The sequence below is a fragment of the Canis aureus genome, chromosome 3, assembly GCF_053574225.1.
Source record: "Canis aureus isolate CA01 chromosome 3, VMU_Caureus_v.1.0, whole genome shotgun sequence".
Lineage (NCBI taxonomy): Eukaryota > Metazoa > Chordata > Mammalia > Carnivora > Canidae > Canis > Canis aureus.
In genome coordinates this window covers 53,099,013-53,125,112 of record NC_135613.1, presented here as the reverse complement: position 1 = coordinate 53,125,112, position 26,100 = coordinate 53,099,013, and the positions used below count along the sequence as shown (strand labels likewise).

Here is a 26,100-nt window from a genome sequence, read left to right as displayed (position 1 = left end):
CTTACAGAGGGTGATGTCAAGCTGTAGCATATATCATTGTCATTCCTTTTTATGGCTGGATAATATTCCTTGTAAATCAATCTAGGAAGTATTATCTTAACAGTATTAAGTCTTTTGATCCATCAGCATAAAATGTCTTCCCATTTATTAATCTCTTTAGTTTCTTTTATTGATATTTTATAGTTTGGGTTGTACAAGTATTGCATTTCTTTTTTCTCAATTGAAGTATGATTAACATACAGGGTTATGTTAGTTTCAAGTGTACAATACAGCAATTCAGCATTTCTATACAGTGCTTAGTGCTCATCACAGTAAGTGTTCTCTTAAATCCCCTTGCATTTCTTTAAATTTATTCCTGAGAGGTTTGTTCTTTTTGATTCTGTTGTAAGTGGGATTCTTTCCTTCATTTCATTTTTGGAATAGTCACTCCTAGTGATTTTTGTATATTTTTGTATATTGATCTTCTATCCTGCAACCTTGCTGAACTTGTTTATTCCAATAATTTTCATAAATCCCTTAGGTTTTTTGCAGATACAAGTTTATGTGATCTATGAATAGTTTCACTTCTTCCTTTCTGGTATGGGTGCCTTTTACTTTCTTTTTCTTGCCTAATTGACCTGGCTAAAATTTCCAGCACATTACTAAGTAGAAATGGCAATCTTGGACATCCTTGGCCTGTTCTAGATATTTGAGGAAAATCATTCAGTCTTCACTGTTAAATGTGATGTTGGCTGTGGGTTTTTTATAGCTACCCTTCATCAGATTAATCAGGTTGCCTTCACCAGGTTGCCTTCTAGTTTGTTGAATTTTTTTTTCTTTATCATGAAAAGGTGTTGGATTTTGTCAAATGCTTTTTCTGTATCCATTGAGATGATATCGTCTTGTCCTTTATTCTGTTGACATATTACATTAATTGATTTTTGGAAGTTAAACTAACCTTGCAGAAGCACCTGGGTGGCTTAGTCAGTTAAGCATCTGTCTTTGGCTCAGGTCATGATCCTGGGATCAAGTCCAGGTTGGTCTCCCTGCTCAGTGGGGAGCCTGCTTCTCCCTCTACTCCTCCCCTCAAACTCTCTCATGCGCTTTCTCTCTCTCACAAATAAATAAGTAAATAAATCTTTAAAAAAGGTTTATTTTCTCTATTGGCTATGTTAACTTAAACAGTGTTAGTGAAACTTCATTTTGTATTTTGTGAATTCTAGATCATTTCACTTGACATCACCCTCTGTAAGCTGAGACTTCAGTTTTCCAACTTGCATCACCTGTGCTTTACTTTTTCCATAGGCAAGGATAAATATATATTCATTCTATTCTGTTGTCATTAATTTTATTCATGCCTAGTCTACAAGTTAACTATATTTGAAAACCAATAGCATTTGTGTCATAATTGATATACACTTATAGTCACCGAAAAGGCAAATAAATATGCTAGGGTTACATTTCCTTCTTCATGGATCCAATGTCTTTATCTTCAGGAGTCTCTCAAAGAAGAATGTTCTCATAAAGAAGAATGTTCTCAGTATGGAGTTTCAAAGTCATATCAAATTTCAGTGTGCTTCATATTTAGATAATGATTTTCTTATGTAGCTTTTAGTTTTTCCTGGAGTTTCTGAATGTCTTTTCCTTGTTCTTGGGAGAAGAAATGAATGCCTCCTCTGCCATTATCACTAATATTTCACATTTCTTATTTATTGTATGTATTGACTAGGACCTACTTTATCCTTCTTGAAAATGTTCTACCTAGAGTCCACTTATGTTCTGCTCTGAAATAGATAAATTTCACGTTAGCCATCTTGGGGCTTTCTTTATATTCTAGTTAAGTAGTATCATTTTTGGATCCTATGTCTTTTATCTTCAATTTTCACCCTAGTTTTGCTAGCATGCACCACCAGAAAAGAATGATGGGAAGTAGAATTTCTGAATCCTTGGGTATCTAAAAGGGTTTTAATTTTGACCATCTACTTTTTCAGTAGTTTCGCTAGGTGCAAAATGGTTTTTACTCAGGATGTGTCCACATTGCTTGGCTGTCTTCAAGAAGCCAGTTAATGTTGGGTTGAGGTCACATGCCAGTAGGATGCTGTTTTTCCCTCCTTTTTTGGTTATCTGGAAACTTTAGGATCATCTCTCTACCTTGTGTTCTGAAATACCATGAGCTGTGTTTGGTTGGTGTGGGTCTTTGTTGAGTTAGTTAACAAATAAATGAACATCTGCTCAGCACTCACCATGCCATTTTAAGTGGAAAAGGTCTATCTTTATCTCCGGAAATTTTTGCTCTATTATTCTTGGTAAATACCTCTACCATTCACCAAGTTGCTCATCCCTGAAACCTTGGAATCAATAACTTTAGACCCTCCCTTTATCACCCACCACATTTAGTCCTATTAATTCTGCCTTCTAAATCCATTTCAGATTGGTCTTGTTGTTTCTATCTGCATTGTTGCCTCCCTGGTGTAAGTCACTGTGATCTCATTTGGACTGACACAGTAGCCTCCCAACTTCCCAATTTTCTCCCCCTACCTGCATTCTTTTGCCACTCTGCACCCAAAACATCTTGCTAAATCTCAAATCCAGCTGTATCACTCTCCTACTTAAAACTGTCTAGTGGCTTTCCATTGTTCTTAAGGTAAAGTCCAGTACCACTGACATGATCTATGTAGCCTACATGGCCTGGCCTTTCTGCCAAGCCTTGGATCTTAGCTTCTCCCACACTCACTCTACTCAAGCCACATAGTCCCTTTAGATCCTCAGCCACACCATGAGCCTCCCTGACCTAGGGCATTTTCACAAGAGATTTCTTTGATCTGAAATATTTCCCCCCAATGATTCGAGAGTCCAGGACCTGCTCATCCTGTGGGTACCAGCCTCTCCTGACCTTCTCCCTGTAAGACCATTGGTTCCCTCTTATACATGTATGTGCCTCAGAGCATTCCATACACTTCTAATTAAATACTTCTTTCATAATTTAACTTATACTTGCATACCTGCTTGTCACTAAGGTCCTTCAGGTCAAGGACCGTGTCCTTATCTTTTTTTTAATCAATACCCAGAAGCATAACTAGCAGAGAAAAGGTGCTCAGGAAATATTTGTTGAGTGAATTAACAAATGAACATCTTAAAAATTGTCGTAGCTGAGTTTTTCCTGATTTTCACCCTTTTATAGAGTTCTATATTCCTCCCATCTTCCAAAGGTTTTATTCCTTTCATGTTGGCAAAATCTAGTTCCCTCATTTTGATTCAGAGTCTTCCTTTTTGGAAGCTTTCATATACACTGTTTATGAGCAATTTCCTGCTGTTCTTTGCCAATTGACCTCCATCTATTCCATCATGTACTTTAAGGCTTTCTGTCATTTCAGGGATGCTGACCCTTCCCTGATCTATATTGGTTATTTGTCTCTGAATACATTATTAATCTTAACGCATATTTCCTTACCAAAGGCAATATGGCTGTTCATCAACTACAGATTACTTAGGCACCTGTGCCTCCTTTTCTCCCTTCCCTTCCTTCTTGCCTTCTTGATGGCTTGATTTATTTTCTAATTTGCCCATTTAGAACTTATACTCTGGTGACAGCCATGCTTTCTGCATCTTGAATCAAATCAGATTGCCTGATGGGCTCCTCTTCTCAAGTCTGGAATCTACATGACTGACTCACACTTTCCCCTCTCTCCCAAGCACCAACTTATTAACTAAAATTACTGTCTCTATGCTTGGGCAGAGTCTGTGTATCAGGCAGTTCACTGTTTTACTCCACGTAGACTCTTACAAAGCGTGGCTGTCCCATTTTTTAGTTTGTGATTTATGTTAACCCCTTCATTTCTTTATCCTTAATTTTCAACATGCAGTTCTTAATATTGAGTAGGGTTTTAAAACCTGAGAGTCAGAAGTACCTGGGTGGGTCAGTCGGTTAAGCACCTGACTTGATATCAGGTCAGGTCTTGATCTCAGGGTTGTGAGTTCGAGCCCCGTGATGGAATCTAAGCTGGGCATGGAGCCAAATGAATGAATGAACCAACCTATCTACCTACCTGCGAGTCAAATGAAAGATTTGTTGCTTCATCCTCATTCCACCAACACCCCCCAACCCAGATGCAGTGAACCCACAAAGTTCTGTTTAAGATCCTAGGAGTTCTCTAGTCCTTAAAGCTCATCCACTGACCCTTGATCAAGAATCTCTGCTTTTCTGGCACCTTTGTGTCTCTTAGTCTCCTTCAGGATTTCCCTTCTTCAACAATTTTGGAGGAGGAGGAGGAGAAGGCAGGGAGCAAGAGGAAGCTCCATCCACTCTCCTTGGCTTCTGTTTTAACACAAAACCTAGCACCATCCACCCCCTCCCCACACTTTCCATCTTCCCTTCTCAGATTAATCCCTTTAAGTGCTTTAATGTAGCCCTCCTTCTCTCTTTCCTCATCACCTCCTTCCTGAATGAGCCATACTCCCTTATTTGCACATTTATTCTCGTCTTTGCTTCTTTTAAAAGCAATCATCCATTTTTTTCCCAATCACCCATAATACCTGCTTCCTAGGGCTCCTGTAGGATAGAAATGAAGTCTCGGACGTGAAAAGACTTTGAAATGTTAAAAGTACAGTAGAATTGTGTGGCATTCGAAAGAAGATGATAATTCCTCTGGTCTTTGAGGGCAGTTCAGCTTACTCCTTTTTTTATGTCCTTTCGAAGCACAGCTTCGTCCTTGGCCTTCCCAAACCAGGACTCCCCTTTCCACCCAAACTCACAGGCATCTTCTCTGGTCTTTCACTTTACTCTAGCCTGATCTTGCTCTGTCTCTTTCTTCCTTTGTTCAGTTATCTGGCTTTAACAAATAATTCTGTCATTTCCATGTTGTGATCATGAAGAAGCCATATCTACCACCTTTGCCTTCCACTCCTTCCTTTTTCTCTCTCCAAAGTACTGGTCAGGACTATGAGCTCACTTAAATTTTTTTTAAAGATTATTTCTTTATTCATTCATTCATTCATTCATTCACTCATGAGAGACACAGAGAGAGAGGCAGAGACACAGACAGAGGGAGAAGCAGGCTCCCTGGGCCCGATGCAGGATTCAATCCCAGGACCCTGGGATCACAACCTAGCCAAAAGCAGATGCTCAACCACTGAGCCACCCAGATGCCCCACTCACTTAGATTTTTTTGCAAACCTGCTACCCGGTGTGTCCAAAGGAACAGTTTTCAATTTAGTGTTCCTGTGGTCAGATTATCAACACTTTGCATGCAGCCTCTTTCTCATTGTTCCTGGTCCTATTCTCTGTTCTTCAACAGTCCATTGGATCTTGGTTAGGTTTGGAGAAAGTGCAGTCTTGGTGAACAGCTTCAAGATTGGTGTGAAATATTACTTTTCCTATTGGGAGAGACTCATTTGTTCATGTGCCAGGGAGTGGGAGAGTGAGTAAGGAGATAAAGGTTGATGATACAAGAGAGATGGGATTTAGGGAACAGAAGAGTGAAAGGCAGAGGGAGGACACCTCTTCCATTGAGATGAGGATATGCAGGCATGCAGATAAAATGGTAAGGAATTGAAGGGGTTCCCGCTTCATGGCATATGTTTCCCAAGGAGTGAAGAAAGCTGCTGGGAGTAAGTAGGGTGGGACCTCCTGAGAAATTTAAAAGAAGAAGGGAATGGGCAGTACAGCCAACTTCTGGGCATACGGAAAGATTGCCAAACAGCGCTGAGGGTGCGAATCATGAACTTGGGGTGGTTCCAATTCACTGAATGTTTCTTTCCCGTCCTCTCTTGTTAATTCATCCAAGATGGAGACTTTAGCAAACGTTGGGTGGTGCAGAAGTAGAAAGGGCGCCAGAGTTGAGGATTTTGTAAGATCAGCATTAAGATTAAGGATTCTTGAATCCATATTAAAATAAGAAAGAAGTAAAAGTGAAGATTAGAAAAAATAGAAGAGCCAATGGACTGGACATTTCACAGGTAGAATAACAGGTAAGGAGCGAGAAACAGAGTGAACAGCCTGGAAAGTAGAAAGGGATAGGAATAGATGTGAATGAAGAATGCATCTGACAGGGGACAGTTCTCCATGATAGTGAAGTCCTGGTGCAGCCACAGGGAATGGGTAACAGAGTGAATAGAATTCAGTTCTTTGAAGATGATGAAGCATGAGGCTGGAGGTTGCCTGAGTCCTCCATTGTGACATTGAGGTTTACCTGAAAAATGATGAAATGGGACGTACGCAAGATTTTGAACCCAGTTCCAGAGAGCCTAATAGAAATGAATCTCACTGGGAAGTTGGTGGAAGGCAGAGAACCTAGAAGTTAGTAGATAATATAGCCAGGTGGCACATGCTTTAAAAGAAAAGGGGGTTTCAGACAGGGATGGGAAGAAATAACCTGCAAGTGGCAAGAGTCAGCTAGAAAAACATTCCCCTTCCCCCCAGCCCCACAGGTATGTGGAGTTCGGGAGAGGGCCACGGAAGGTGCCATGTCCTTAGAGACAGGAGGTCAAGGAAGCATACTTGGGAGGTGTGGAAGGAGGTTTACAATGGGCACCATGCTGGTGGTGGAGAGTGGGAAAGAAGATCAGAAAAGGAAAGATGAGTTAAAGGTAGCGGGAGTGGGGGGCATGGAAGCCAGGGTGCAAAACAGCATGAAGGTGAGAACCCAAGAAGATGTGGCTGGTGAGAGGGGCTCGCTGATGACCTGGCAGGGCATCCCGAGAACCTCAGGGTTGAAATGGAAGGACCCCACAAGGTTGCCCTGGCACATCACAGGGCTGAGCGTTCAGTCCTTGTAAGTCCCATCAACACTTCCCCTTTCTCAACATCTCCACGTCAGCCTCATCATCAGCCTAGACTAGACTAGACCTCAAGCCTAGACTAATGCAAGCTGATCCCAGCCTGAGCAAGCCAGACTCTGCCCCGGACAGTCTTTGCAGTCCCAGTTTGCAAACTAATCTTCAGTGAGCCCTCTTCTCCTGCATCTCGCCGACAAAGAAAAGAAATCGGCTCTTTTGTGGGTAGGAACCTCACTGAGAGTATCTAATAATCCTGGCAGCATTTATCCTGGTATTTTCTCTGGAATAAGTTGTTTATATTGCAGTTTCCAAAGCTGACATCAGATCTATTGCCAGTAAGGATTTATAGTTTAATAAGGGTGTTTCTTGGGTTCATCTCAATTGAATCTCTAATAACTCTTCCTCGCTACAAAAAGTCATCTCACTTTGTCTTATACAGAGTTGCAAAGGATACTCTGTACCTCTTCTTGTGTTTAAAAGAAATATCCAGTATTGACAGCTTTGTTTCAATTTTCTTGCACAGGTATCGAATTGCATTTTCAATTTCAGTTCCTGTGAAAAGAACCGTTTAAGGACATATTTTTTATCTTTTTTCTATCCTTCTATTTCTTCTCTTTTCCCTCCTGTACTTTATTTTCCTAGAGAAAAATTGCTCGACGATTCCTTCATGGTAGCATACACTTTTATGATCCTTTGTCTAAAGAATAATATGTAACTTCTCTAAACTTTATTGTACGGGGCTCATAGCTGATGTCCAAGGAGGGCTGGTCTCTATATTAAGGTTAATTGCATTGGGTAAAGTTTTTCCTGGGCATGCAGAACACCCAGTGAGATGGTTGTGATGTGTGTTGCTGTAGCAGCTCCCTTGCTGCATCCCCAATACCAGCCACCCCTCCCAGGATGCAGAACATCTACACCTGAACAGCCAAGCCCTTTCTTGTCTTACCTTCTGCTTCTCTTTGCTCCCACTCATGCATAATGGTGAGATAAAACATCTCTGTTTGTTGGGAAAAATAGAGGGCGGGGGGTAATAAGAGTCCAGGAAGCCAGAACTACCTGAGTCCTGCCTCTACCAACCACACCTCCCAGTAGAGTTTGGGGTGGTACAATACATATTCAGAGGACAAAACAAGTCAGAAAGAACCAAACCCACATGCTTGCTCATCTGGGGGCCATCTCGGCCTCTAGGGTAGTGGGCCGATGCCCGGGCTTCAGATGGAAGCTGCACAGAAGGGCATCAGCACTTGTGCTCATCCTTGGGGATTTAGTGAGGGAGGAGGGTTGAAGCCCAAATGAGTGCCTCCTTTGGTTTGGGAGCACAAAGCTGGAAGATGTATCCCCCACCCCACAACACACTCCTGAAAGGAAGAGGGTTCACGTGTGCAGCTCGGGGGTGGGTTCAGGTACACCTGTGTTGGAGGATGATGTGGAGACGGGCATCTCCTTATGAGCACAGGCCAACACAGATCGTGGACACGAGAGGTAATAAGGACAACTCCATACCCTTTTCAGGTAAAAAGCTCGGATACACCTTCAACAACAGGAACTTCCACAACGTGTCTCTGGGACAAGGACAGGAGGTAGTGGCGGAGGCTGCGCTGGACCTGGCTGCTAAGAAGGGTCACTGGGTTATTCTGCAGGTACGGCCCCCTCTGCCCTGATCCGGGTCACACCCGTCTGGACCTCACATAACCATCGCAGGGCTCCTCCGTCCTCTCTTCCCCTCTCCTTCCTGTCCTTCCACACCCTTGCCCGTCTCCCTGCATGATCTTCTCTCCTTCCCTCTTCCATGGTCCTCACATCCTCACCCCTCCCCACGACTCCTCGCCCCTTGCAGGCCTCTGCCACTCTCTCTAGTTTAATAGCTCCACTGACATTCCTGTTGGGCACCTGCTCAGGGAGGGGGTATCCAGCTGAAGACCTCGGAAGCTGGGTCTTGTTCACGGGCTGACCTCTTCCCACACGTAGCACAGAACCTCCCACTGCTGTGCCCTTCTGCTGTCCTCTGCGTTCTCCATTACACGCATGACTACAACAGCACACATGTCACTGGTAACTTCACTGACCACCCCATGTCCCTGCTTTATGTGACTTGCAGGGGAGCTGGGGCTGGGGCAAAGCAAGTGGCCCACGTCTCTTTTCCTCTAAATGGCCTACAGCAACCTCCGTTAGGGTGCCCTGGCTGTGCTGCAGTGACTTAGGTTATGACTGTGTCCTTTGCTACGTTTCCTTAAGGAGAGACCTGCTCCTTAGTCCCCTTCCCGCACCCAGCACACCACCTACACCACGAACAGAGTAAACACCCAACAAAAGCCTGCTGGGGAACAGAATCGATGAAGAAATCAATGCAAGGAAAAACAAACAAAGCAAGAAAGGTCACTCCCATCCCATCCCGGTTTTTGATTACCTAGAACTTCGTCTGTATCTCAGCCAGTCACTGGGCCACATCTGAGAACAGCCACCCAGGGTTTGGGACCTTCGTCCTCCATTTTCCTGTCATTCTCTCGAACCTGCCTTTTCCCGGGACCCTTTTTCCAGAAACGCAAGAGAAGAGATAGCACCACCCCGCTAACAGAGCCCTGACTTTCCAGGCAGCCCACTGAAGACGTGGCTCCCACAGAGTGATTATAAATGAATTCCTTAACAAATGTTCATTTCAACAGCCACTCCTAACGCTTACATAGCATTTTACAGTCTGCAAAGCCCTTGCAAATCCATTACCTTTGGTTATTTGCAGCAACCCCGTGAAATAAGTATGGCCAATATTACTTTTATTTCTCCTTTTATAGAAGAGAAAACAGCAAGCACCCAGAGACCAGATTGCTGTGGCCAAGTACTGTGCTCAGTGCTGATCAGTGTACTTAAGGCTCTGTGAGCAGGCTTCCTCAAAGATTTATCGAGGAGCTTTTTATCTGTCCGTCATAATGAAACATATGGCAAAGAAGCAGTCCTTGCCAAAGTGAATGGTGCATTCTGCAGAGTATTGTTGAGAAATAAATGTAGGTTTGGACAGAGAGACAGATAGATAGGAATCACGGGGGGGTTGGGGTGTGGGGAAATGGGCTCAGAGACGAGACAGAGGTACCTGGGCTTGGAGTAGGAAGCCTTCCCAGTGTCTGAGCAGTAATGCCTCCGTTTGTTGTAGGAAGATAAGTTTGGCAACAATGAACAGAATGGTTTGGAGAGAGGACTCAAGAGAGCCAGCTAGAAGTTTAAATCAGTGCTTGTCAAATTTCAACACACGTATAAATCACTGAAGGATCCTATTAAAATGCACTGAATCAGGAAATCTGGGTAGGGTCAAAGAGTCTGCATCTCTAAACTGGGCCCAGGTAGTCCCCACATTGCTGGTCCACGGGCCCCAGTTTTGAGTATCCAGGGTTCCATCATCCAGGCATGGGGATCTGGATTTGGGGTGTCTGCATGGTGTGTTTGACTCTTCAAGTATGGCCCACACACCAGCATCTTGGACAGTGCCTGGGACTTGTTAAAAATGCAGATTCTTAGGCCCCACCCTAGACCCAGGAATCTTTGTTTTAAGAAGCCCTACAGGAGTCAAGTGTAACAACTGTGTGCTCGAGAGACTTGGGAGAACAAGAGATAGGGTCCAACCGCAAGATACTGGCAGATCTCATCACTGGGAACCCAAAGGCACCTGCTGTGATGAGCTTTATTTGAAGAGAAGGCCACGTCCCTCCTGCAGCTACCTTGCTGAAACTGTCTGCCACTAACGAAACTAAGTAGATGCCTGCACTGGGGGGGGTCTTCCTTCCCACTAGAACATCCACCTGGTGGCCAAGTGGCTCGGCACTCTGGAGAAGAAGCTGGCAGAGCACAGTGAGAACAGCCACCCAGAACTGAGGGTCTTCATAAGTGCGGAGCCTGCGCCCTCCCCTGAGGGCCACATCATCCCACAGGGCATCCTGGAGAACTCCATTAAGATCACCAACGAGCCCCCCACAGGCATGCATGCCAACCTGCACAAGGCCCTGGACAACTTCACTCAGGTACAGCCCTGGGAGGGAGGGAAGAAGAGCACTGCCCCTCACAATTAGCTGACCCAACTGGGTAGAAGTGCATCCAACCACAAGGGGGGAGGGGGATGAGCTGCAGCACAATGTGTCCCCTTTGTGACTGACCTCTTCCCACTGCCCTCTAAGTACAGCCCAGCTGTCAGTTCTTGGGTACACCCAGGGGAGCCAAGCCTAGGGTTTGTCTTCGACAAGAGGTGTGGGGAAATGTTGCACAAGTCTACTGCTCAGGGAGAGTCCGCGATGGAGAGGACGCATTGCTGTAAATCTACCTGGTGTGATACACTAGCCACACGCTTACTGGCCAAGCATGTTGTCTTCAAGTAGGGGGTTGACTCTCATGTTCAGAGGAGACCTGCTGCCATCTGCATGCATCTTGAGTGTCCAGGGTTCAGATAACCCAGGTGTCAGAAGTGGGATCTGGACATGGAACGTAACCACATGATAGGATCTTAAATTGTGGTTCCCCGGAATAGCAGCAGCAGCAGCAGGACCTGGAAACTTGTTAGAAATGCAAGTTCTCAGGCCCTGCTCTAGGCCTACTGAATCAGAAACCCAGGAATCTGTGTTCTAACAAGCCCTCCGGGGGATTCCATTGTACTGTCAACTCTGAGAACACTAAGCTGCAACCTGCCTATTGCAACATGGAGTAGAAAGTAGGCTTTCTTATCCAGGGGCCTTTTTTTTTTTTCCTTTCCTTTAAAATTATTTTCCTAAGTAGGCCTTCACTAAGCTCCTAAGTACTCTGTACCAGCAGTCAAAACGTCTAAATTTTCTATGTTTTATTTTCCACATAGGAGAAATAATACCTTCTTAGTTCTGAAATCTACAGCCTTCTGTCCAGAAGGCAGTAGCTGGTTCCAAGCAAACCCATTTTTCTGCCCTGAAAAGGCACTGGCTGCCCAACAGTGTGAACGCACATCATGCCACTGAACTGTACAGTTAAAAATGCTTAATAAGATAAATTTTCGTTGTGTACTCTACCAGGAATTTTTTTAATTCATAATTGAAAAGTAAAAGGCACTGGAGGGTACCTCTGTGGTCCAGTATGTTAAGTGTCTGCCTTTGGCTCAGGTCATGATCTCAGGGTCCTGGGATCGAGCCCTGTGTCAGGCTCCCTGCTTGGTGAAGTCTGCTTTTCCCTCTCCCTCTGCCCCTCTCCCCTGTTCATGCCTTCTTTGTCAAATAAATAAAATCTTAAAAAAAAAAAAAAAAGGCACTGGGATTCAGTCTTCTAGCTCTATCAAAGGACACAATGAAGAGACCACTCTCAGATCTTTTGCCTTGAAGGTCTTGAACAGATCAAGGGAGAAGGGCAGCAGATGTCTCTGATACCGTGTCTCCTAGTAATTAATATTACAATATTATGCCTCAGTAGGATTATTATCATCTATAGCCACCTTCTGGCTTCAACTTCTCAGCTTCTTGTTCATGGGTTTCTGTCCCTTGCAAGCCCTTTGTCCCTGATAACCAGGGAAACACATCCCAAGGGATGCAGGCTTTTTCTGGTTATGCCAGCCCTACCACACTTGGGTTTTGGGCCATTTATAGCCATCTTCAGTAACTCATTCTGAGAAAGAGAGATAGATTTATGAGTATATTCATTGCTCACATGTGTTTTAATTGTTCCATTCTGCTTTTACAACTGCCCTAGAACAGAGGCCAGATTAATACCTCCTATTATTCACTCTCTTCCTTCAGAGTCCTATTTTATCCATTTAAGGGACAAATGGCAGAACTGAGCTCTTTTATCCCCACTGGCCTTGCTGTTTTGGGATGAATATTTTATTCTGATTTTGTCTGAGTGGGCCACTGTCAACCAGGCTCCGCATCTTGATGTATGACTCATTGTCTTGGTACTTAGAGGTATTTTTCATCAAGGCCCAATTTTTTCAAATAAGTCAAAAGTAACAAAAGGGGGACGCCTGGGGGGCCCAGTTGATTAAGCATCTGCCTTTGGCTCAGGTCATGATCCTGGGGTCCTGCTTTGCAGGGAGTCTGCTTCCCCCTTTCCTTCTGCCTGCTGCACTCCCTGTTCGTGCTCACTTTCTCTCTCTCTCTCTCTCTCTCTCTCTCTCTCTCTCCTCTCTCCTCTCTCCTCTCTTTCTCTACCCCCCACCCCCAAATAAATAAAATCTTTAAATAAAAAAGTATCTCTCTCATAAAAAAAGGAAGTCACAAAGGAAGCAAAGGTAGCATCCTGTCTGTAGAGAACAGCTCCACCCAGAAAGCAATTAAGTTGTCACCTGCACCAGGCAGTGACTCTGTCTTCTGTACCACCTCTGACCTTTCACATCCATAGCTTTGTGCCAAAAATGGTACCCAACAAAGGCACAGGGTGACTCTAATATATCTAGAGAGAGATAGAGACCATCCTGGGGTTCATTATGGAAAAAAATAAGATCTACTAAAAGTTTAACTGGTCCTGTTCTCCTCTGCTTTTCCTGCCCATATGAGCAAAGTCTAAGGACCAATTCTCAGATAAAATGCCAGGACTCAACCCAATCTGATTCACGTGAGCTTTCTGAGTGCTCCTCTCAGGCTCTGTTGCAACATCTTGTTCCTTTCTGATCAAAAAGGGTCTAACTCAGAGGAAATTATTGTTAACTCCAGGCAATCTAGAGATTCTTGTCCTACCACCCCTTCAAAATGCAGGCTTTCCCCCTCTGCCACATTATCACCACCATCCCCCTTTAAATCTGCCACATACAAGCCCATTGCCTTCCTCTGCTCTCTCTCACTTTCCATTTCTTCCTTCTGGCTTTTCTTTAATCCCTCTTGATGAGACCCACTTTTTCCCTTGCCTTACATGCTACAGCCAGGACCTCTCTGCACTCTTGTTCCTGCAGCCACATGGCCAGTCACCCCTGTGTAAGTTTAGTGGAGCAGTTGGCACGGTGAAGGGCACAGTATTCCTCCTCCTCTCATGGCTCTGATGCTCATCTTCTTCCTGGTTCACACATTGATTACACCCACTCTGGTCCATGATGGGCAAGAAAAGCATGGTGTGGCAGGAAGGGGCGAAATCAGAAATAATGCTGTAGGGGTCCCCACCCACACCTCAGCACAAAATGACACTCATGACAGATGCGACTCTCATGACCCACAACCGTGTTTTCCATTAGTTCTGCTTGGGAACTTAGTTGGCATGTTCATGGGTACAAACATTAACTGCAAACCAAACCCTGTAATAACCTGAATCTAAACCTTAACTCAGATTCTAAACTAGAACGCAACCCCTCTGCCAGGTCCCCACAAACCCTAAGCCCATGCCTACCCACAATGCAATCTATAGTCCTATTGCAGCTTAAAACCTAACCAGGATATAACTTCCAGCCACCATAACCCACACCCTGGTCCACACTGCATAACAGCAGATCTGTGCTAACATTGGAGGCAACACTTTCTTTTCAGGACACGCTGGAGATGTGTTCCCGGGAGATGGAGTTTAAGAGCATCCTCTTTGCTCTTTGTTACTTTCACGGGGTGGTGGCAGAGAGACGGAAGTTTGGGCCACAAGGATGGAATCGTTCTTACCCCTTCAACACTGGGGACCTCACCATCTCTGTGAATGTGCTCTACAACTTCCTAGAGGCCAACACAAAGGTAGAGTTTCCTGCCAGCACAGCGGAGGGAAGGCGGGGGGAGGGGGAGGATAGGCCAGGAGGGATGATGATGTAGCATCAGCACAGGGAGAAGAGGCACACGCTGGGGATAGTCTACACCCTCTCCAAGAACAGGAAGGAAAGGCCAGCCCAGGACCAGCATGAGGCCAATAAGAACACCATGGTGAGGTTAGGGCCAAGAAAGTTCAGCAAAGCAAACCAGTGACTCATGACTGGTGTGAGTCCATCCCTTGAGTCTTTGTCCAGAAGCCACCAGATCACCCCTGTGTACTTGAAGCATTATAGGGCATTGTGGATTGGTAGAAGAGGCCCTATGCTCACCTGATACCAGTTCCCAGTTTACTTAGCCAAGAACACAGAACTTCTCTTGGAGCACACAGCTCCTCACATAGCCATGATCTGACCAAAGTTGAAGAAGCCAAATTATTCCTACACCTTATCTCCCTCATTCTCTGTCTGATATGTGCATTTCAAAGAAAACTTAGATTAACAACCCACGCTCTTCCATTTATGGGAATGTTTAGACCATCCAGGCTCTTTTAGTTCATAGACCAAATATAGCATCAGCAAGGCCCCCTCCTCTTCCTGGTGGGAAACATGAATCAGGCCCAGATGCCTAAGTCATCGCTCTGCCTCCAGTTCTAGGGTCCTGGGAAGCTCACCCCCATAACACCACCTCTTCATTTTCTGCCCTGAGTCAAGGCTTTCCCCAAGAGGTTCCCCTCCTAACTTCAGTATCTTGACTTTACATGCTCTATTTAATTCACTTTGAGCTTTGGAAGGAGACCATAAATTCACATGGTAAGTAATGGTAGGAATCAGAAAAGTACCCTAGTCCTTACTTTGTTCAATTTGACATTGACCCATGGAAAGGACTAAGGACTTGTCAGTAGAGTCTGACTTCATTGCCAAAGCTAATGACCATGAAAGAGGAAAGGCTTAGGTGCAAGGGGATTGGCAGCTTGCCTCTCCTCTCCCTGGGATGGAATTTTTAAGCATTTAACAAGCTCCCAAGCGTGCCTGACTCTGCTGGGCACTTGAGGGCTATGCAGATGAATAAAATATCGCTTCTAATTTTGAGAAGCATCCCATCTTGTGGCTTACACTCTGCCCACACATCAGGGCAGACCCGATGTCTATGTGGAGGTCTTTCTTCCCTCTCAGGTCCCCTATGATGATCTGCGCTACCTCTTTGGAGAGATCATGTACGGAGGCCATATCACAGATGACTGGGACAGGAGGCTCTGCAGGACCTATCTGGAGGAATTCATCAGACCTGAAATGCTAGAAGGAGAGCTGTCTCTGGCACCAGGGTTCCCACTCCCGGGCAACCTGGACTATACTGGCTACCATCAGGTAAGGCTCTTCTCATACCTGGGTCTTCCTTCAAGTCTGCCCTGCAGAACAAGGGATGCTCACACAGGGCCAGGGAAGAATGGCCTACAGAACAGAGCTTAGATGGAGTGTGGTTCTCAGCCCCAAGTTTGTCCTGTTCGATTTAAGAGCTGTGGGATTCCTAGCCTCAAATTCGTGATACAATTGAGCTTTTTGGAGATCTTTCTACTCTTGATGTTTGGTTCAATAATTTCTATTTGTTGCTCTTTTCTACACATAATAGCTGGGGCATTCATTTGATTGCTTTCATCCAAGATATTGACAAAGCCATTAGGAGCAAAATTCCAGGTTAAGAACTTAGCCAACTTTGGGTAAAGTTTGTATTAGTGATTCCAAATATCTTCAGAGGGACATGACCTTGCAGACAGAGCATTTGCCCCTCCTGTTCTTTCTTGGCTGCAGTAAACTACGTGCATACACGCCCATGTACACACACACACACACACACACACACACATTCCCATGGAGCTCTTCTGTACTATTACTTTGAGTTCTCATTTTACTATGACCGCAGCTATTTTTAAAGTGTTCATTTTTACTTATTTAGCCTGCCATGGAAGATATATTAAGAGATTTTTTTAAAGATTTTTATTTATTTATTCATGAGAGAGAGACAGAGACAGAGACACAGGCAGAGGGAGAAGCAGGCTCCCTGTGGGGAGCCCGATGTGGGACTTGATCCCAGGACCCCAGGATCATGACCTGAGCTAAAGGCAGATGCTCAACCACTAAGCCACCCACGTGCCCCTAGATGATTATTTTTAAAAAACCTTCATGATTGCTTGACTTTTGAACATGCCTAAAATAAATATGAATACCAAACTCAAGGGAAATACTGGTCATGGGTACATTAACTATAAACTTGAAAAAAAAAAAGCTTTAAACTTTAATTCATAAAATTTAAACTGAGGGGTGCCTGGCTCTCTCAGTCGGAGGAGCAGGCGACTCTTTCTATCAGGGTCCTGAGTTCAGCGACACTTTGGGTGTAGAGATTACTTAAATATGTCTTTAAAAACCATAAAATTAAAAAAAAAATAAAAATAAAATAAAAATAAATTTAAAAAAACCATAAAATTGAAAAAGATAAACTACCAAAGTCATTCAATCCAGAAAAACTTGAACCTATGAAAAGAAATTTCAAACAGCAAGACTACTTAAAGAAAATACAAGGAATTTTTAAAAATTGCTTGACCAGGGGATCCCTGGGTGGCGCAGCGGTTTAGCGTCTGCCTTTGGCCCAGGGCGCGATCCTGGAGACCCAGGATCGAATCCCACGTCAGGCTCCCGGTGCATGGAGCCTGCTTCTCCCTCTGCCTGTGTCTCTGCCTCTCTCTGTCTCTCTCTCTGTGTGACTATCATAAATAAATAAAAATTTAAAAAAATTAAAAAAAAAATTGCTTGACCAAAAGGCATCAGGGTTTTAGCCGATAAACTTGTGCAAGAGCGCCCTCTAGTGTCTGCGGGACAATCCGACAAGTGGCTCGAGGTGGGAAGGGCAGCAGCGAGGCTGGCACACTTCCCAGGGACTGAGAGATTTTCATCTTCTTTACATCTCTCTTTAATCCGCCAGTTAGTGGATGGTTCCAGGGCACCTACCAAGAGTTCAGGAGTGTGCTGGAGGCTGGAAGCAATACATGAATAAACACACTAGTTGGCCTTTGAGGAATGAGCCATCTTTTACTTAGACTAGAGGATACACCAAGAAATCAACATCCATTTAGGAGCTGACCTTGAGGGGCACTTTCTCACAGTAATGGAAAGACCTGCAAGGGGCCCTCAGAAAACATTTGGAGAAGAAAGCGAGGGATGGTTTTTTAGGGACAGCCTGCCATGACTGACCATAGGGATGCGTTGTTTGGATGGCACGATTAAAAACATTTTTTAATTCAAACAATTTTTGCCAGGGGCACCTGGATAGCTCAGTTGCTTAAGCATCTGCCTTCGGCTCAGGTCATGGTCTCAGGGTCTTCAGATCAAATCTCGAGTCAGGCTCCCTGCTCAGCAGGGAGTCTGCTTCTCCCTCTGCCCCTCCCCTGTGCTTGTGCTCGTGCTCTCTCTTGCGCGCACACATGCTCTCTCTCAAATAAATAAATAAAATCATTTTTTATTTTTTTATTTTTTAATAAAATAATTTTTATTGGTGTTCAATTTACCAACATACAGAATAACACCCAGTGCTCATCCCGTCAAGTGCCCCCCCCAGTGCCCATCACCCAGTCACCCCCACCCCCCCCGCCCTCCTCCCCTTCCACCACCCCTAGTTCGTTTCCCAGAGTTAGGAGTCTTTATGTTCTGTCTCCCTTTCTGATATTTCCCACACATTTCTTCTCCCTTCCCTTCTATTCCCTTTCACTATTATTTATATTCCCCAAATGAATGAGAACATATAATGTTTGTCCTTCTCCGATTGACTTACTTCACTCAGCATAATACCCTCCAGTTCCATCCACGTCGAAGCAAATGGGGGTATTTGTCGTTTCTAATGGCTGAGGAATATTCCATTGTATACATAGACCACATCTTCTTTATCCATTCATCTTTTGATGGACACCGAGGCTCCTTCCACAGTTTGGCTATTGTGGACATTGCTGCTAGAAACATCGGGGTGCAGGTGTCCCGGCGTTTCACTGCATCTGTATCTTTGGGGTAAATCCCCAGCAGTGCAATGGCTGGGTCGTAGGGCAGGTCTATTTTTAACTCTTTGAGGAACCTCCACACAGTTTTCCAGAGTGGCTGTACCAGTTCACATTCCCACCAACAGTGTAAGAGGGTTCCCCTTTCTTCGCATCCTCTCCAACATTTGTTGTTTCCTGCCTTGTTAATTTTCCCCATTCTCACTGGTGTGAGGTGGGATCTCATTGTGGTTTTGATTTGTATTTCCTGATGGCAAGTGATGCAGAGCCTTTTCTCATGTGCATGTTGGCCCTGTCTATGTCTTCCTCTGTGAGATTTCTGTTCATGTCTTTTGCCCATTTCATGATTGGATTGTTTGTTTCTTTGGTGTTGAGTTTAATAAGTTCTTTATAGATCTTGGAAACTAGCCCTTTATCTGATATGTCATTTGCAAATATCTTCTCCCATTCTGTAGGTTGTCTTTTAGTTTTGTTGACTGTATCCTTTGCTGTGCAAAAGCTTCTTTTTTTAAATTTTTTTATTTATTTATGATAGTCACACAGAGAGAGAGAGAGAGAGGCAGAGACATAGGCAGAGGGAGAAGCAGGCTCCATGCACCGGGAGCCCGACGTGGGATTCGATCCCGGGTCTCCAGGATCGCGCCCTGGGCCAAAGGCAGGCGCCAAACCGCTGCACCACCCAGGGATCCCCAAAAGCTTCTTTAAAAAAATCTTTTTTTAAAAAAAAAAAAATTTTTGCCAGAGGTAGGAATTCCTGATTAACAGCAAAACTCGCCTTGTCCCAAAGCTCGATTCACACATTTATTCTGCATCTAGCTTTGTCACCTCTGATTTAGATAAATGGAGGAGAGAGAAAAGGAATTTAAGGGCGAGAGGCCTGGGATCCTAGGAGTGTCTTGAGTAAGACACTAGGTAGGCGTCCGTATTTCTCAAGCACTTTGGGAAGTCCTCCTTGTGTGTGGAGGGAGGGACAGGTGTAGACCAGGGAGTAGGGAGCCTGGAGACGGAGAAAGTCCTCTAAGCTTCCTGAAGAAGACAATGTCTGTGTGGGCGTGGAAGTTCTGGAAAGCCAGCCTGGCACACAAAGACAGGTGCTGCCAAGGCAAGACTGGCAGACAGGATGTGTGCCAGGTGGAGAGCATGCCCACGACGGCCAGTGCCAGTGAGCAGGGAGGCAGGTGCCTTAGGCCTGCTGCGGCCCCCAGACAGCCCCCCATCCCAGACGACGAACCAGAGTGGGTGGCCCACTCATCCCGGTTTGTGTTTAAGTGCACCTGTCCTTGACTTCCAGTACGTCGATGCCCAGCTGCCTGCAGAATCGCCCTACCTCTATGGCCTCCACCCCAACGCTGAGATCGGCTTCCTGACCCAGACGTCGGAAAAGCTCTTCCGCACCGTGCTGGAGCTGCAGCCCCGGGACAGCCACGCTGGAGACAGAGCAGGGGCCACCAGAGAAGAAAAGGTATGTGGAGGGGAGGGGGAGTTGCCAGAGATCCTTCTGGGGCACCCAAGGATGGCACAGTGAGATGCTCCTCCCGCTGGCCACATTGGCAGCACAGACCACATGGTGCACACCTTCCCCTCACCTGTGGCCGGTGCAGCCTTGACCCACAGGCCAGGGGTCTGTGTGAATCATAGGAGGTCCCTGCCACTGGCTTTCACAGTTTGCTTTTCTAGTTCCCCAAAGACTATTTCTATCCCACTTGCCTGCCAAAGGGAAGTAAGACAGGGCCGAACAGTGGAGGGGCAGGGGAGCTAGAAAGGGACCTAGCGATTCCTTGACAAACCGAGCGGTGACCAGTGGGCAGCTGTACTTAATGAGTGCCACCCTCACTGCACCAACCAGATGCTCATTTGGTTTGGTCACTCTTTAAAACGAAAATGCCTTCTGTGCAAACAACATTGGATCAGAGGTCCTCTAGCACACAGGTAAGGGCTGCTGAGCGCAGGACTTTCAGAAATTTCAGAAAGGCAGAGGGGAACCATGGAGTAGTTAAGGCAGACAGAGGTGAGATGGCACCACCTTAGAGATCAGGTGGTCTGAGGGCTCTGCTCCTGGACCACGCACCACACAGGATGGAAGAGGAAGGAGGCCCAGTGAAATCTGTCCCTGGACAAGCCACCTGGGTTCCCACAGGATACCTCCCCGGCGCCTGCCTCTGATCCACAGCACCACCTGGATTCCCTCCTCTGAGCTGCCACTGGGTTTACAAGGAAATTTACCTGGAAGATTAAAGGTTAGGAAGCTGGGCAGTTACCAAATTGAAAGCTCCGGGGATTGCTTTTAGGAGGACAACCCACTTCATACTGAAGGAGCTGGACTTCCTTCCATCCAAAGGTGTCAAGTGTGCCATCCTGCTCTCAGATCTTAACACGCCCCAGGACTAGGCCAGAAGCTTGGAATTCTGACTCTGGGGTCCAGGGTCAAGCGCAGGCATATGCACCCTGGTGATTTTGCTGCAGGTGAGCGTACTCCCAGAAAGCTACTCTAAATCACACTACTCAGCCAATCCCACTATTTGATGTCTAAGATAGAATTTGAGAACAAAAAGGAAGAGAAGACATGTTATGTCACCCAGACCCCAAGCCAGCTAGGATGAAAAGCTGTTCTAGCTGTAACATTGTGGAACTGGAGGGTATTATGCTGAGTGAAGTAAGTCCATCAGAGAAGGACAGTCATCATACGGTTTCACTCATATGGAGGATATAAAAAATAGTGAAAGGGATTATAGGGGAAAGGAGAGAAAATGAGTGGGAAATATCAAAGAGGGTGACAAAACATGAGAGACGCATAACTCTGGGAAAGGAACAAGGGGTAGTGGAAGGGGAGGTGGGCGGGGGTTGGGGTGACTGAGTGACGGGCACTGAGGGGGGCACTTGACAGGATGAACACTGGGTGTTATACTCTATGTTGGCAAATTGAACTCCAATAAAAAAATATACAGAAAGAGAGAAAGGGAAGAAGGAAAGGAAGGGAGGAAAGGAAGGAAGGGAGGAAGGGAAGGAAGGGAAGGAAGGGAAGAAGGAAGGGAGAAAGAAAGAAAGAGAGAGAGAAAAAAAGGAAGGAAGGAAGGAAGGAAGGAAGGAAGGAAGGAAGGAAGGAAGGAAGGAAGGAAGGAAGGAAGAGAAAGAAAGAAGAAGAAAGAAAGAAAGAAAGAAGAAAGAAAGAAAGAAAGAAAGAAAGAAAGAAAGAAAGAAAGAAGAAAGAAAGAAAGAAAGAAAGAAAGAAAGAAAGAAAGAAAGAAAAGAGAAAAGAAAGAAAAAAGAAAGAAAAGAAAAGAAAAGAAAGAAAAGAAAAGAAAAGAAAAGAAAGAAAAGAAGAAAAAAGAAAAGAAAAAGAAAAGAAAAGAAAAGAAAAGAAAAGAAAAGAAAAGAAAAGAAAAGAAAAGAAAAGAACAGCGAGTCCAGGACTCTATACGGGATCGATTTAGGGTTCTTCAGGCAGGGTTCAAAGAAGCCTCTCGTTCCCGTCGGGGCCTCATCCTTGTCCAGCTCCAGAAATGATGCTGCAGAAGTGAATGGGCATCACACAGTGCAGACAGGCGTCGTGTGTGTGTGTGTGTGTGTGTGTGTGTGTGTGTATGCCTGGTGTGTGGTCGCCTTGTCCTGTGCTGTGTGCCTTCTCCCCAGCACAGTCGCTCAGTGGACAGGCAGAGAGCCAGAGCAGACAACGCGTTTTACTGTCAAGCTGGCGGCAGCCCAGAGGTGGCACCTGCACAAATCTGCTCCCCTGCCTGCTTGCATCTGGATGAGAACCTGGGACATAGCACACCCCTGGGCTGCCAGGCACCTGGGAAGGAGAGACAGAAGTGGGGGGGAGCTTGGATGTTCCAGGACACCACGGGCTCCTCTGATGACCTGAGCTGGAACTGCTGTGCAGCCCCAAATGCCTCTCTTAGGCAGATGAGCCTGCTGCTATTGGGGGGGTACCTGGCCATATTAGTTTGCTAGGCTGCCACCACAAAGTACCACAGACCAGGAGGCTTGGACAACAAAAGTGTGTTTTCTCACTGTTCCAGAGGCTGGAAGTCCAAGATCAAGATGTCAGCAGGGTCGCTTTTCTCCTGAGGCTTCTCTGTTTGGCTCGTGGGTGGCAGTCTTCTTCCTGTGGCCTCTTGAGACCTTCCCTCTGGGCTCATGCGCCCTTGCTGTCTCTGTGCGTGCAAATGTCCTCTTCCTAAAGATACCAGTCAGATTGAGTTAGGACCACGTTATTACAGCCTCCTTGTAATGTAATCATCTCTGTAAAGGTCCCGTTTCCAAACACAGTCACATTCTAAGGTACTGGGGGATATGTGAGTTTTAGGGGGACATGACCCAGCCCATCACACTGGCTCCAGGCCCCCCTCAGACATACACCCTTTCAGTGTTAGGGATGCAGTAGCATCTCCCCCATTTGTCCTTGACTACTGAATCTCGCTAGTGTTGAATGAGTGTCTGGTCATCTGGAAGAAAGTGAGACAGGTGCCCAACTCCTTACATCACAGTACCTTTCAGATGGCTACATTTAAGCTTTTTTTTTTTTTAAGATTTTACTTATTTATTCATGAGAGAGAGAGAGAGAGAGAGAGAGAGAGAGGCAGGCAGAGGGAGAAGCAGGCTCCCTGCAGGGAGCCTGATGTGGGACTCAATCCCAGGACCCTGGAATCATGCCCTGAGCTGGAGGCAGACACTCAACCACTGAGCCATTTAAGCATTTTTAATGAATTTTACATGAAAACATCAAAAGTACTGAAAGATAACTTGGGTGAATACTTCTATGATCATACAAAGAGGAAGGCATTGTAAAACCTCTTCTTAAAGAGCAACTCAGAATCTATAAAGATTGACAAATGTGATGACTGGGAAACTTTAAAAGATCTGCAAACCCAAAAACACCATGAACAAAGTCCAAGACAAGCTAGGAGAATCTCTGCCACACAGACACTGGGCTGTGGGCAGATCTTATTAAACTATGAAGAGTTCTGACAGGTAGAGGAAGAGAGGACAGAAGAAGGGGACAGAAGGACACAGAGTCACACGATAACATGACAGGCCAGTAAAAATAGCACAGTTCTCACTGTACTCCCGACTACATGAAGGTATGTGAAATATCCTTTTTTACTTGATGGTACAGAGTTTTAAAAGTGATCTCATCCAGTGGTGAGGGCGTAAGAACACACTCTCTGGGGATGAAGGTTTCAATTCCAGAACAACAGCTACTAAAATGTAAAATGTTCCCTTTTTTTTTTTTAACCGTAATTCTATTTCTAGGAATGCAACCTGTGGAAACGCTCCACAGTGTGCAGATTTTGTGCTGTATTTATTACAGGATCGATTATACTGGTACAAATGATAAACAGGGCAAATATCCATCAAAAAGGGAAATGACACAAATTATGGTATGCCCAAACAGTTAAATAATATATTCTAGGGATCCCTGGGTGGCGCAGTGGTTTGGCGCCTGCCTTTGGCCCAGGGCGCGATCCTGGAGACCCGGGATCGAATCCCACGTCGGGCTCCCAGTGCATGGAGCCTGCTTCTCCCTCTGCCTGTGTCTCTGCCTCTCTCTCTCTCTCTCTCTGTAACTATCAAAAATAAATAAATTAAAAAATAATATATTCTATACTATCATATGTGTATACATGATACGTAGTATATATATCACAGTACTTATATAAAATATATGCAATGTTTTAAAAAGGCAGGTCAATTAGGTTCTAACAAGAAAATGTGTCCAGGATTTATTATAAGGTGAAAAGCAAGTGTAGTATGACTGCATTAGTGAGAGGGAGGTGCAGAGGAAGGGGGAAGGCTGCAGCGGGGACAAGGAAGGTAGTTAGGACAGGTGACAGACACCGCTCTGTGCCTCAGAGGATATCTGCGGGGACTCTAAACAAAGACAGAAGCAGTTACCAGTGACTTGCTCCTCTTTGAGGGAAGAGGCAAGATTGTAACAGGATTTGGTTCCTAATATTACAACTGTCTGTGAAGCTTAGATTTTTAGGGTAAGCATTTATTTGTCAGGAAAAAAAAAGGCAGAGCAGTTTGCTTGTGGAAATAATTAGACCACATTCCTTGCAGCCCATTCTTTCACCTGAAGAGCCCTTAGGCTCCCGCAGGTCGGTATACCTGCTCCCTTCCCTGGCAGTGCTCCCTGTCTGAGGCTTCTCCCGGTCTGCTCACTTGCTCCCTTCCCTGGGCAGTCCTTCCCATCTTGGGCTTATCCTGACTGTGCACCTGCTCCGGCCCACAGTCCTCCACATCCTGGGCTCCTCCTGTCTGTGCACCTGCTCCCTTCCATAGAAGTCCTCCCATCCTGGGCTCCTCCCGGCCTGTGCACCTGCACCCTTCCATGGCTGTCCTCCCCATCCTGGGTTCCTCCTGTCTGTGCAGCTGCTCCCTTCCCTGGCAGTCCTCCCATCCTGGGCTCCTCCTGTCTGTGCACCTGCTCCCTTCTGTGGTAGTCCCCCCTATGCAGGGCTCATCCTGTCTTTGCACCTGCTCCCTTCCATGGCAGTCCTCTCCATCCTGGGCTCCTCCTGTCTGCATCTACTCCCTTCCCAGGCAGTCCTCCCATTCTAGGCTCCTCCTGTCTGTGCACCTGCTCCCTTCCATGGCAGTCCTCCCATCCTGGGCTCCTCCTGTCTGTGCACCTGCTCCCTTCCGTGGTAGTCCCCGCTATGCAGGGCTCATCCTGTCTTTGCACCTGCTCCCTTCCATGGCAGTCCTCTCCATCCTGGGCTCCTCCTGTCTATGCACCTGCTCCCTTCCCTGGCAGTCCTCCTCATCCTGGGCTCCTCCTGTCTGCATCTGCTCCCTTCCCAGGCAGTCCTCCCATCCTGGGCTCCTCCTGTCTGTGCATCTGCTCCCTTCCATGGCAGTCCTCCCATCCTGGGCTCCTCCTGTCTGTGTACTGCTCCCTTCTGTGGTAGTCCCCCCTATCCAGGGCTCATCCTGTCTGTGCACCTGCTCCCTTCCATGGCAGTCCTCCTCATCTTCAGCTCCTCTGTGTCTGTGCACCTGCTCCCTTCCATGGCAGTCCTCTATGTCCTCAGACTTGGTCTCCAAATCCTGCTCAGCCTGATCAGGACAGAGTTCTGTTTCTCCATGGTCTGTGTATTTTGGGAGAGTGCCTCCAGACTATCTTTTCATCTCTTTGTGCAAATGTCCGAATGGCAGCTCATGGGTGTAGGGCTGTTTCTTCAAATTCAGCTCCATAGAAAGTAAGATGATATAATTTTAGCCATTAGTCTTCTATCCCAGCAGCACCTCTCAGGTACCGTTAAAATTCTGTTCTGGTTTTTGCTGTGACAGCACCAGAGACCCCTTTCTGACAGGGAGATGAGGTTTTACTTTCCTTTTTCAGATATCAGCCTTTTTCCTGGAGAGTGTATTGTGTGTTAACAATACAAGGCAAAGTGAATATTAATAATCCCTTCTGTAGCTCTGTATAGCTTTCAGATGCCACCACATCCATCAGCTCACTTGATTTGATCTTTGCAACAGCCCTGGGAGTTGGCGGGGGGGGCAGGTGGAGAAAGACGCTCTTGGAAATTTTTATAGATAAAAAAATTGAGGCCTAGATGACTTGCTTACACTCATGTGGATAACACATCACAACTGTATTAACTCAGCCAAGGGTTTTGGTTGCAAGCAAGAGACTAATTTAGCTGAAACAGG

The 26,100-nt window shown here is 45.8% G+C and overlaps 1 protein-coding gene across 2 annotated transcripts in view; it reads left to right on the top strand.

Moving 5' to 3' along the window:
- The window catches only part of DNAH9 (dynein axonemal heavy chain 9), a 331,426-nt gene that overhangs the window by 275,468 nt on the left and 29,858 nt on the right, over positions 1 to 26,100 (top strand). For both annotated transcript variants that reach the window (XM_077892621.1, XM_077892620.1), the window contains 5 exons: positions 8,266 to 8,393; positions 10,533 to 10,760; positions 14,199 to 14,390; positions 15,575 to 15,766; positions 19,730 to 19,900. In XM_077892621.1, coding sequence (XP_077748747.1) covers positions 8,266 to 8,393; positions 10,533 to 10,760; positions 14,199 to 14,390; positions 15,575 to 15,766; positions 19,730 to 19,900 — 911 coding nt within the window. The remainder of the gene's footprint in view (positions 1 to 8,265; positions 8,394 to 10,532; positions 10,761 to 14,198; positions 14,391 to 15,574; positions 15,767 to 19,729; positions 19,901 to 26,100) is intronic.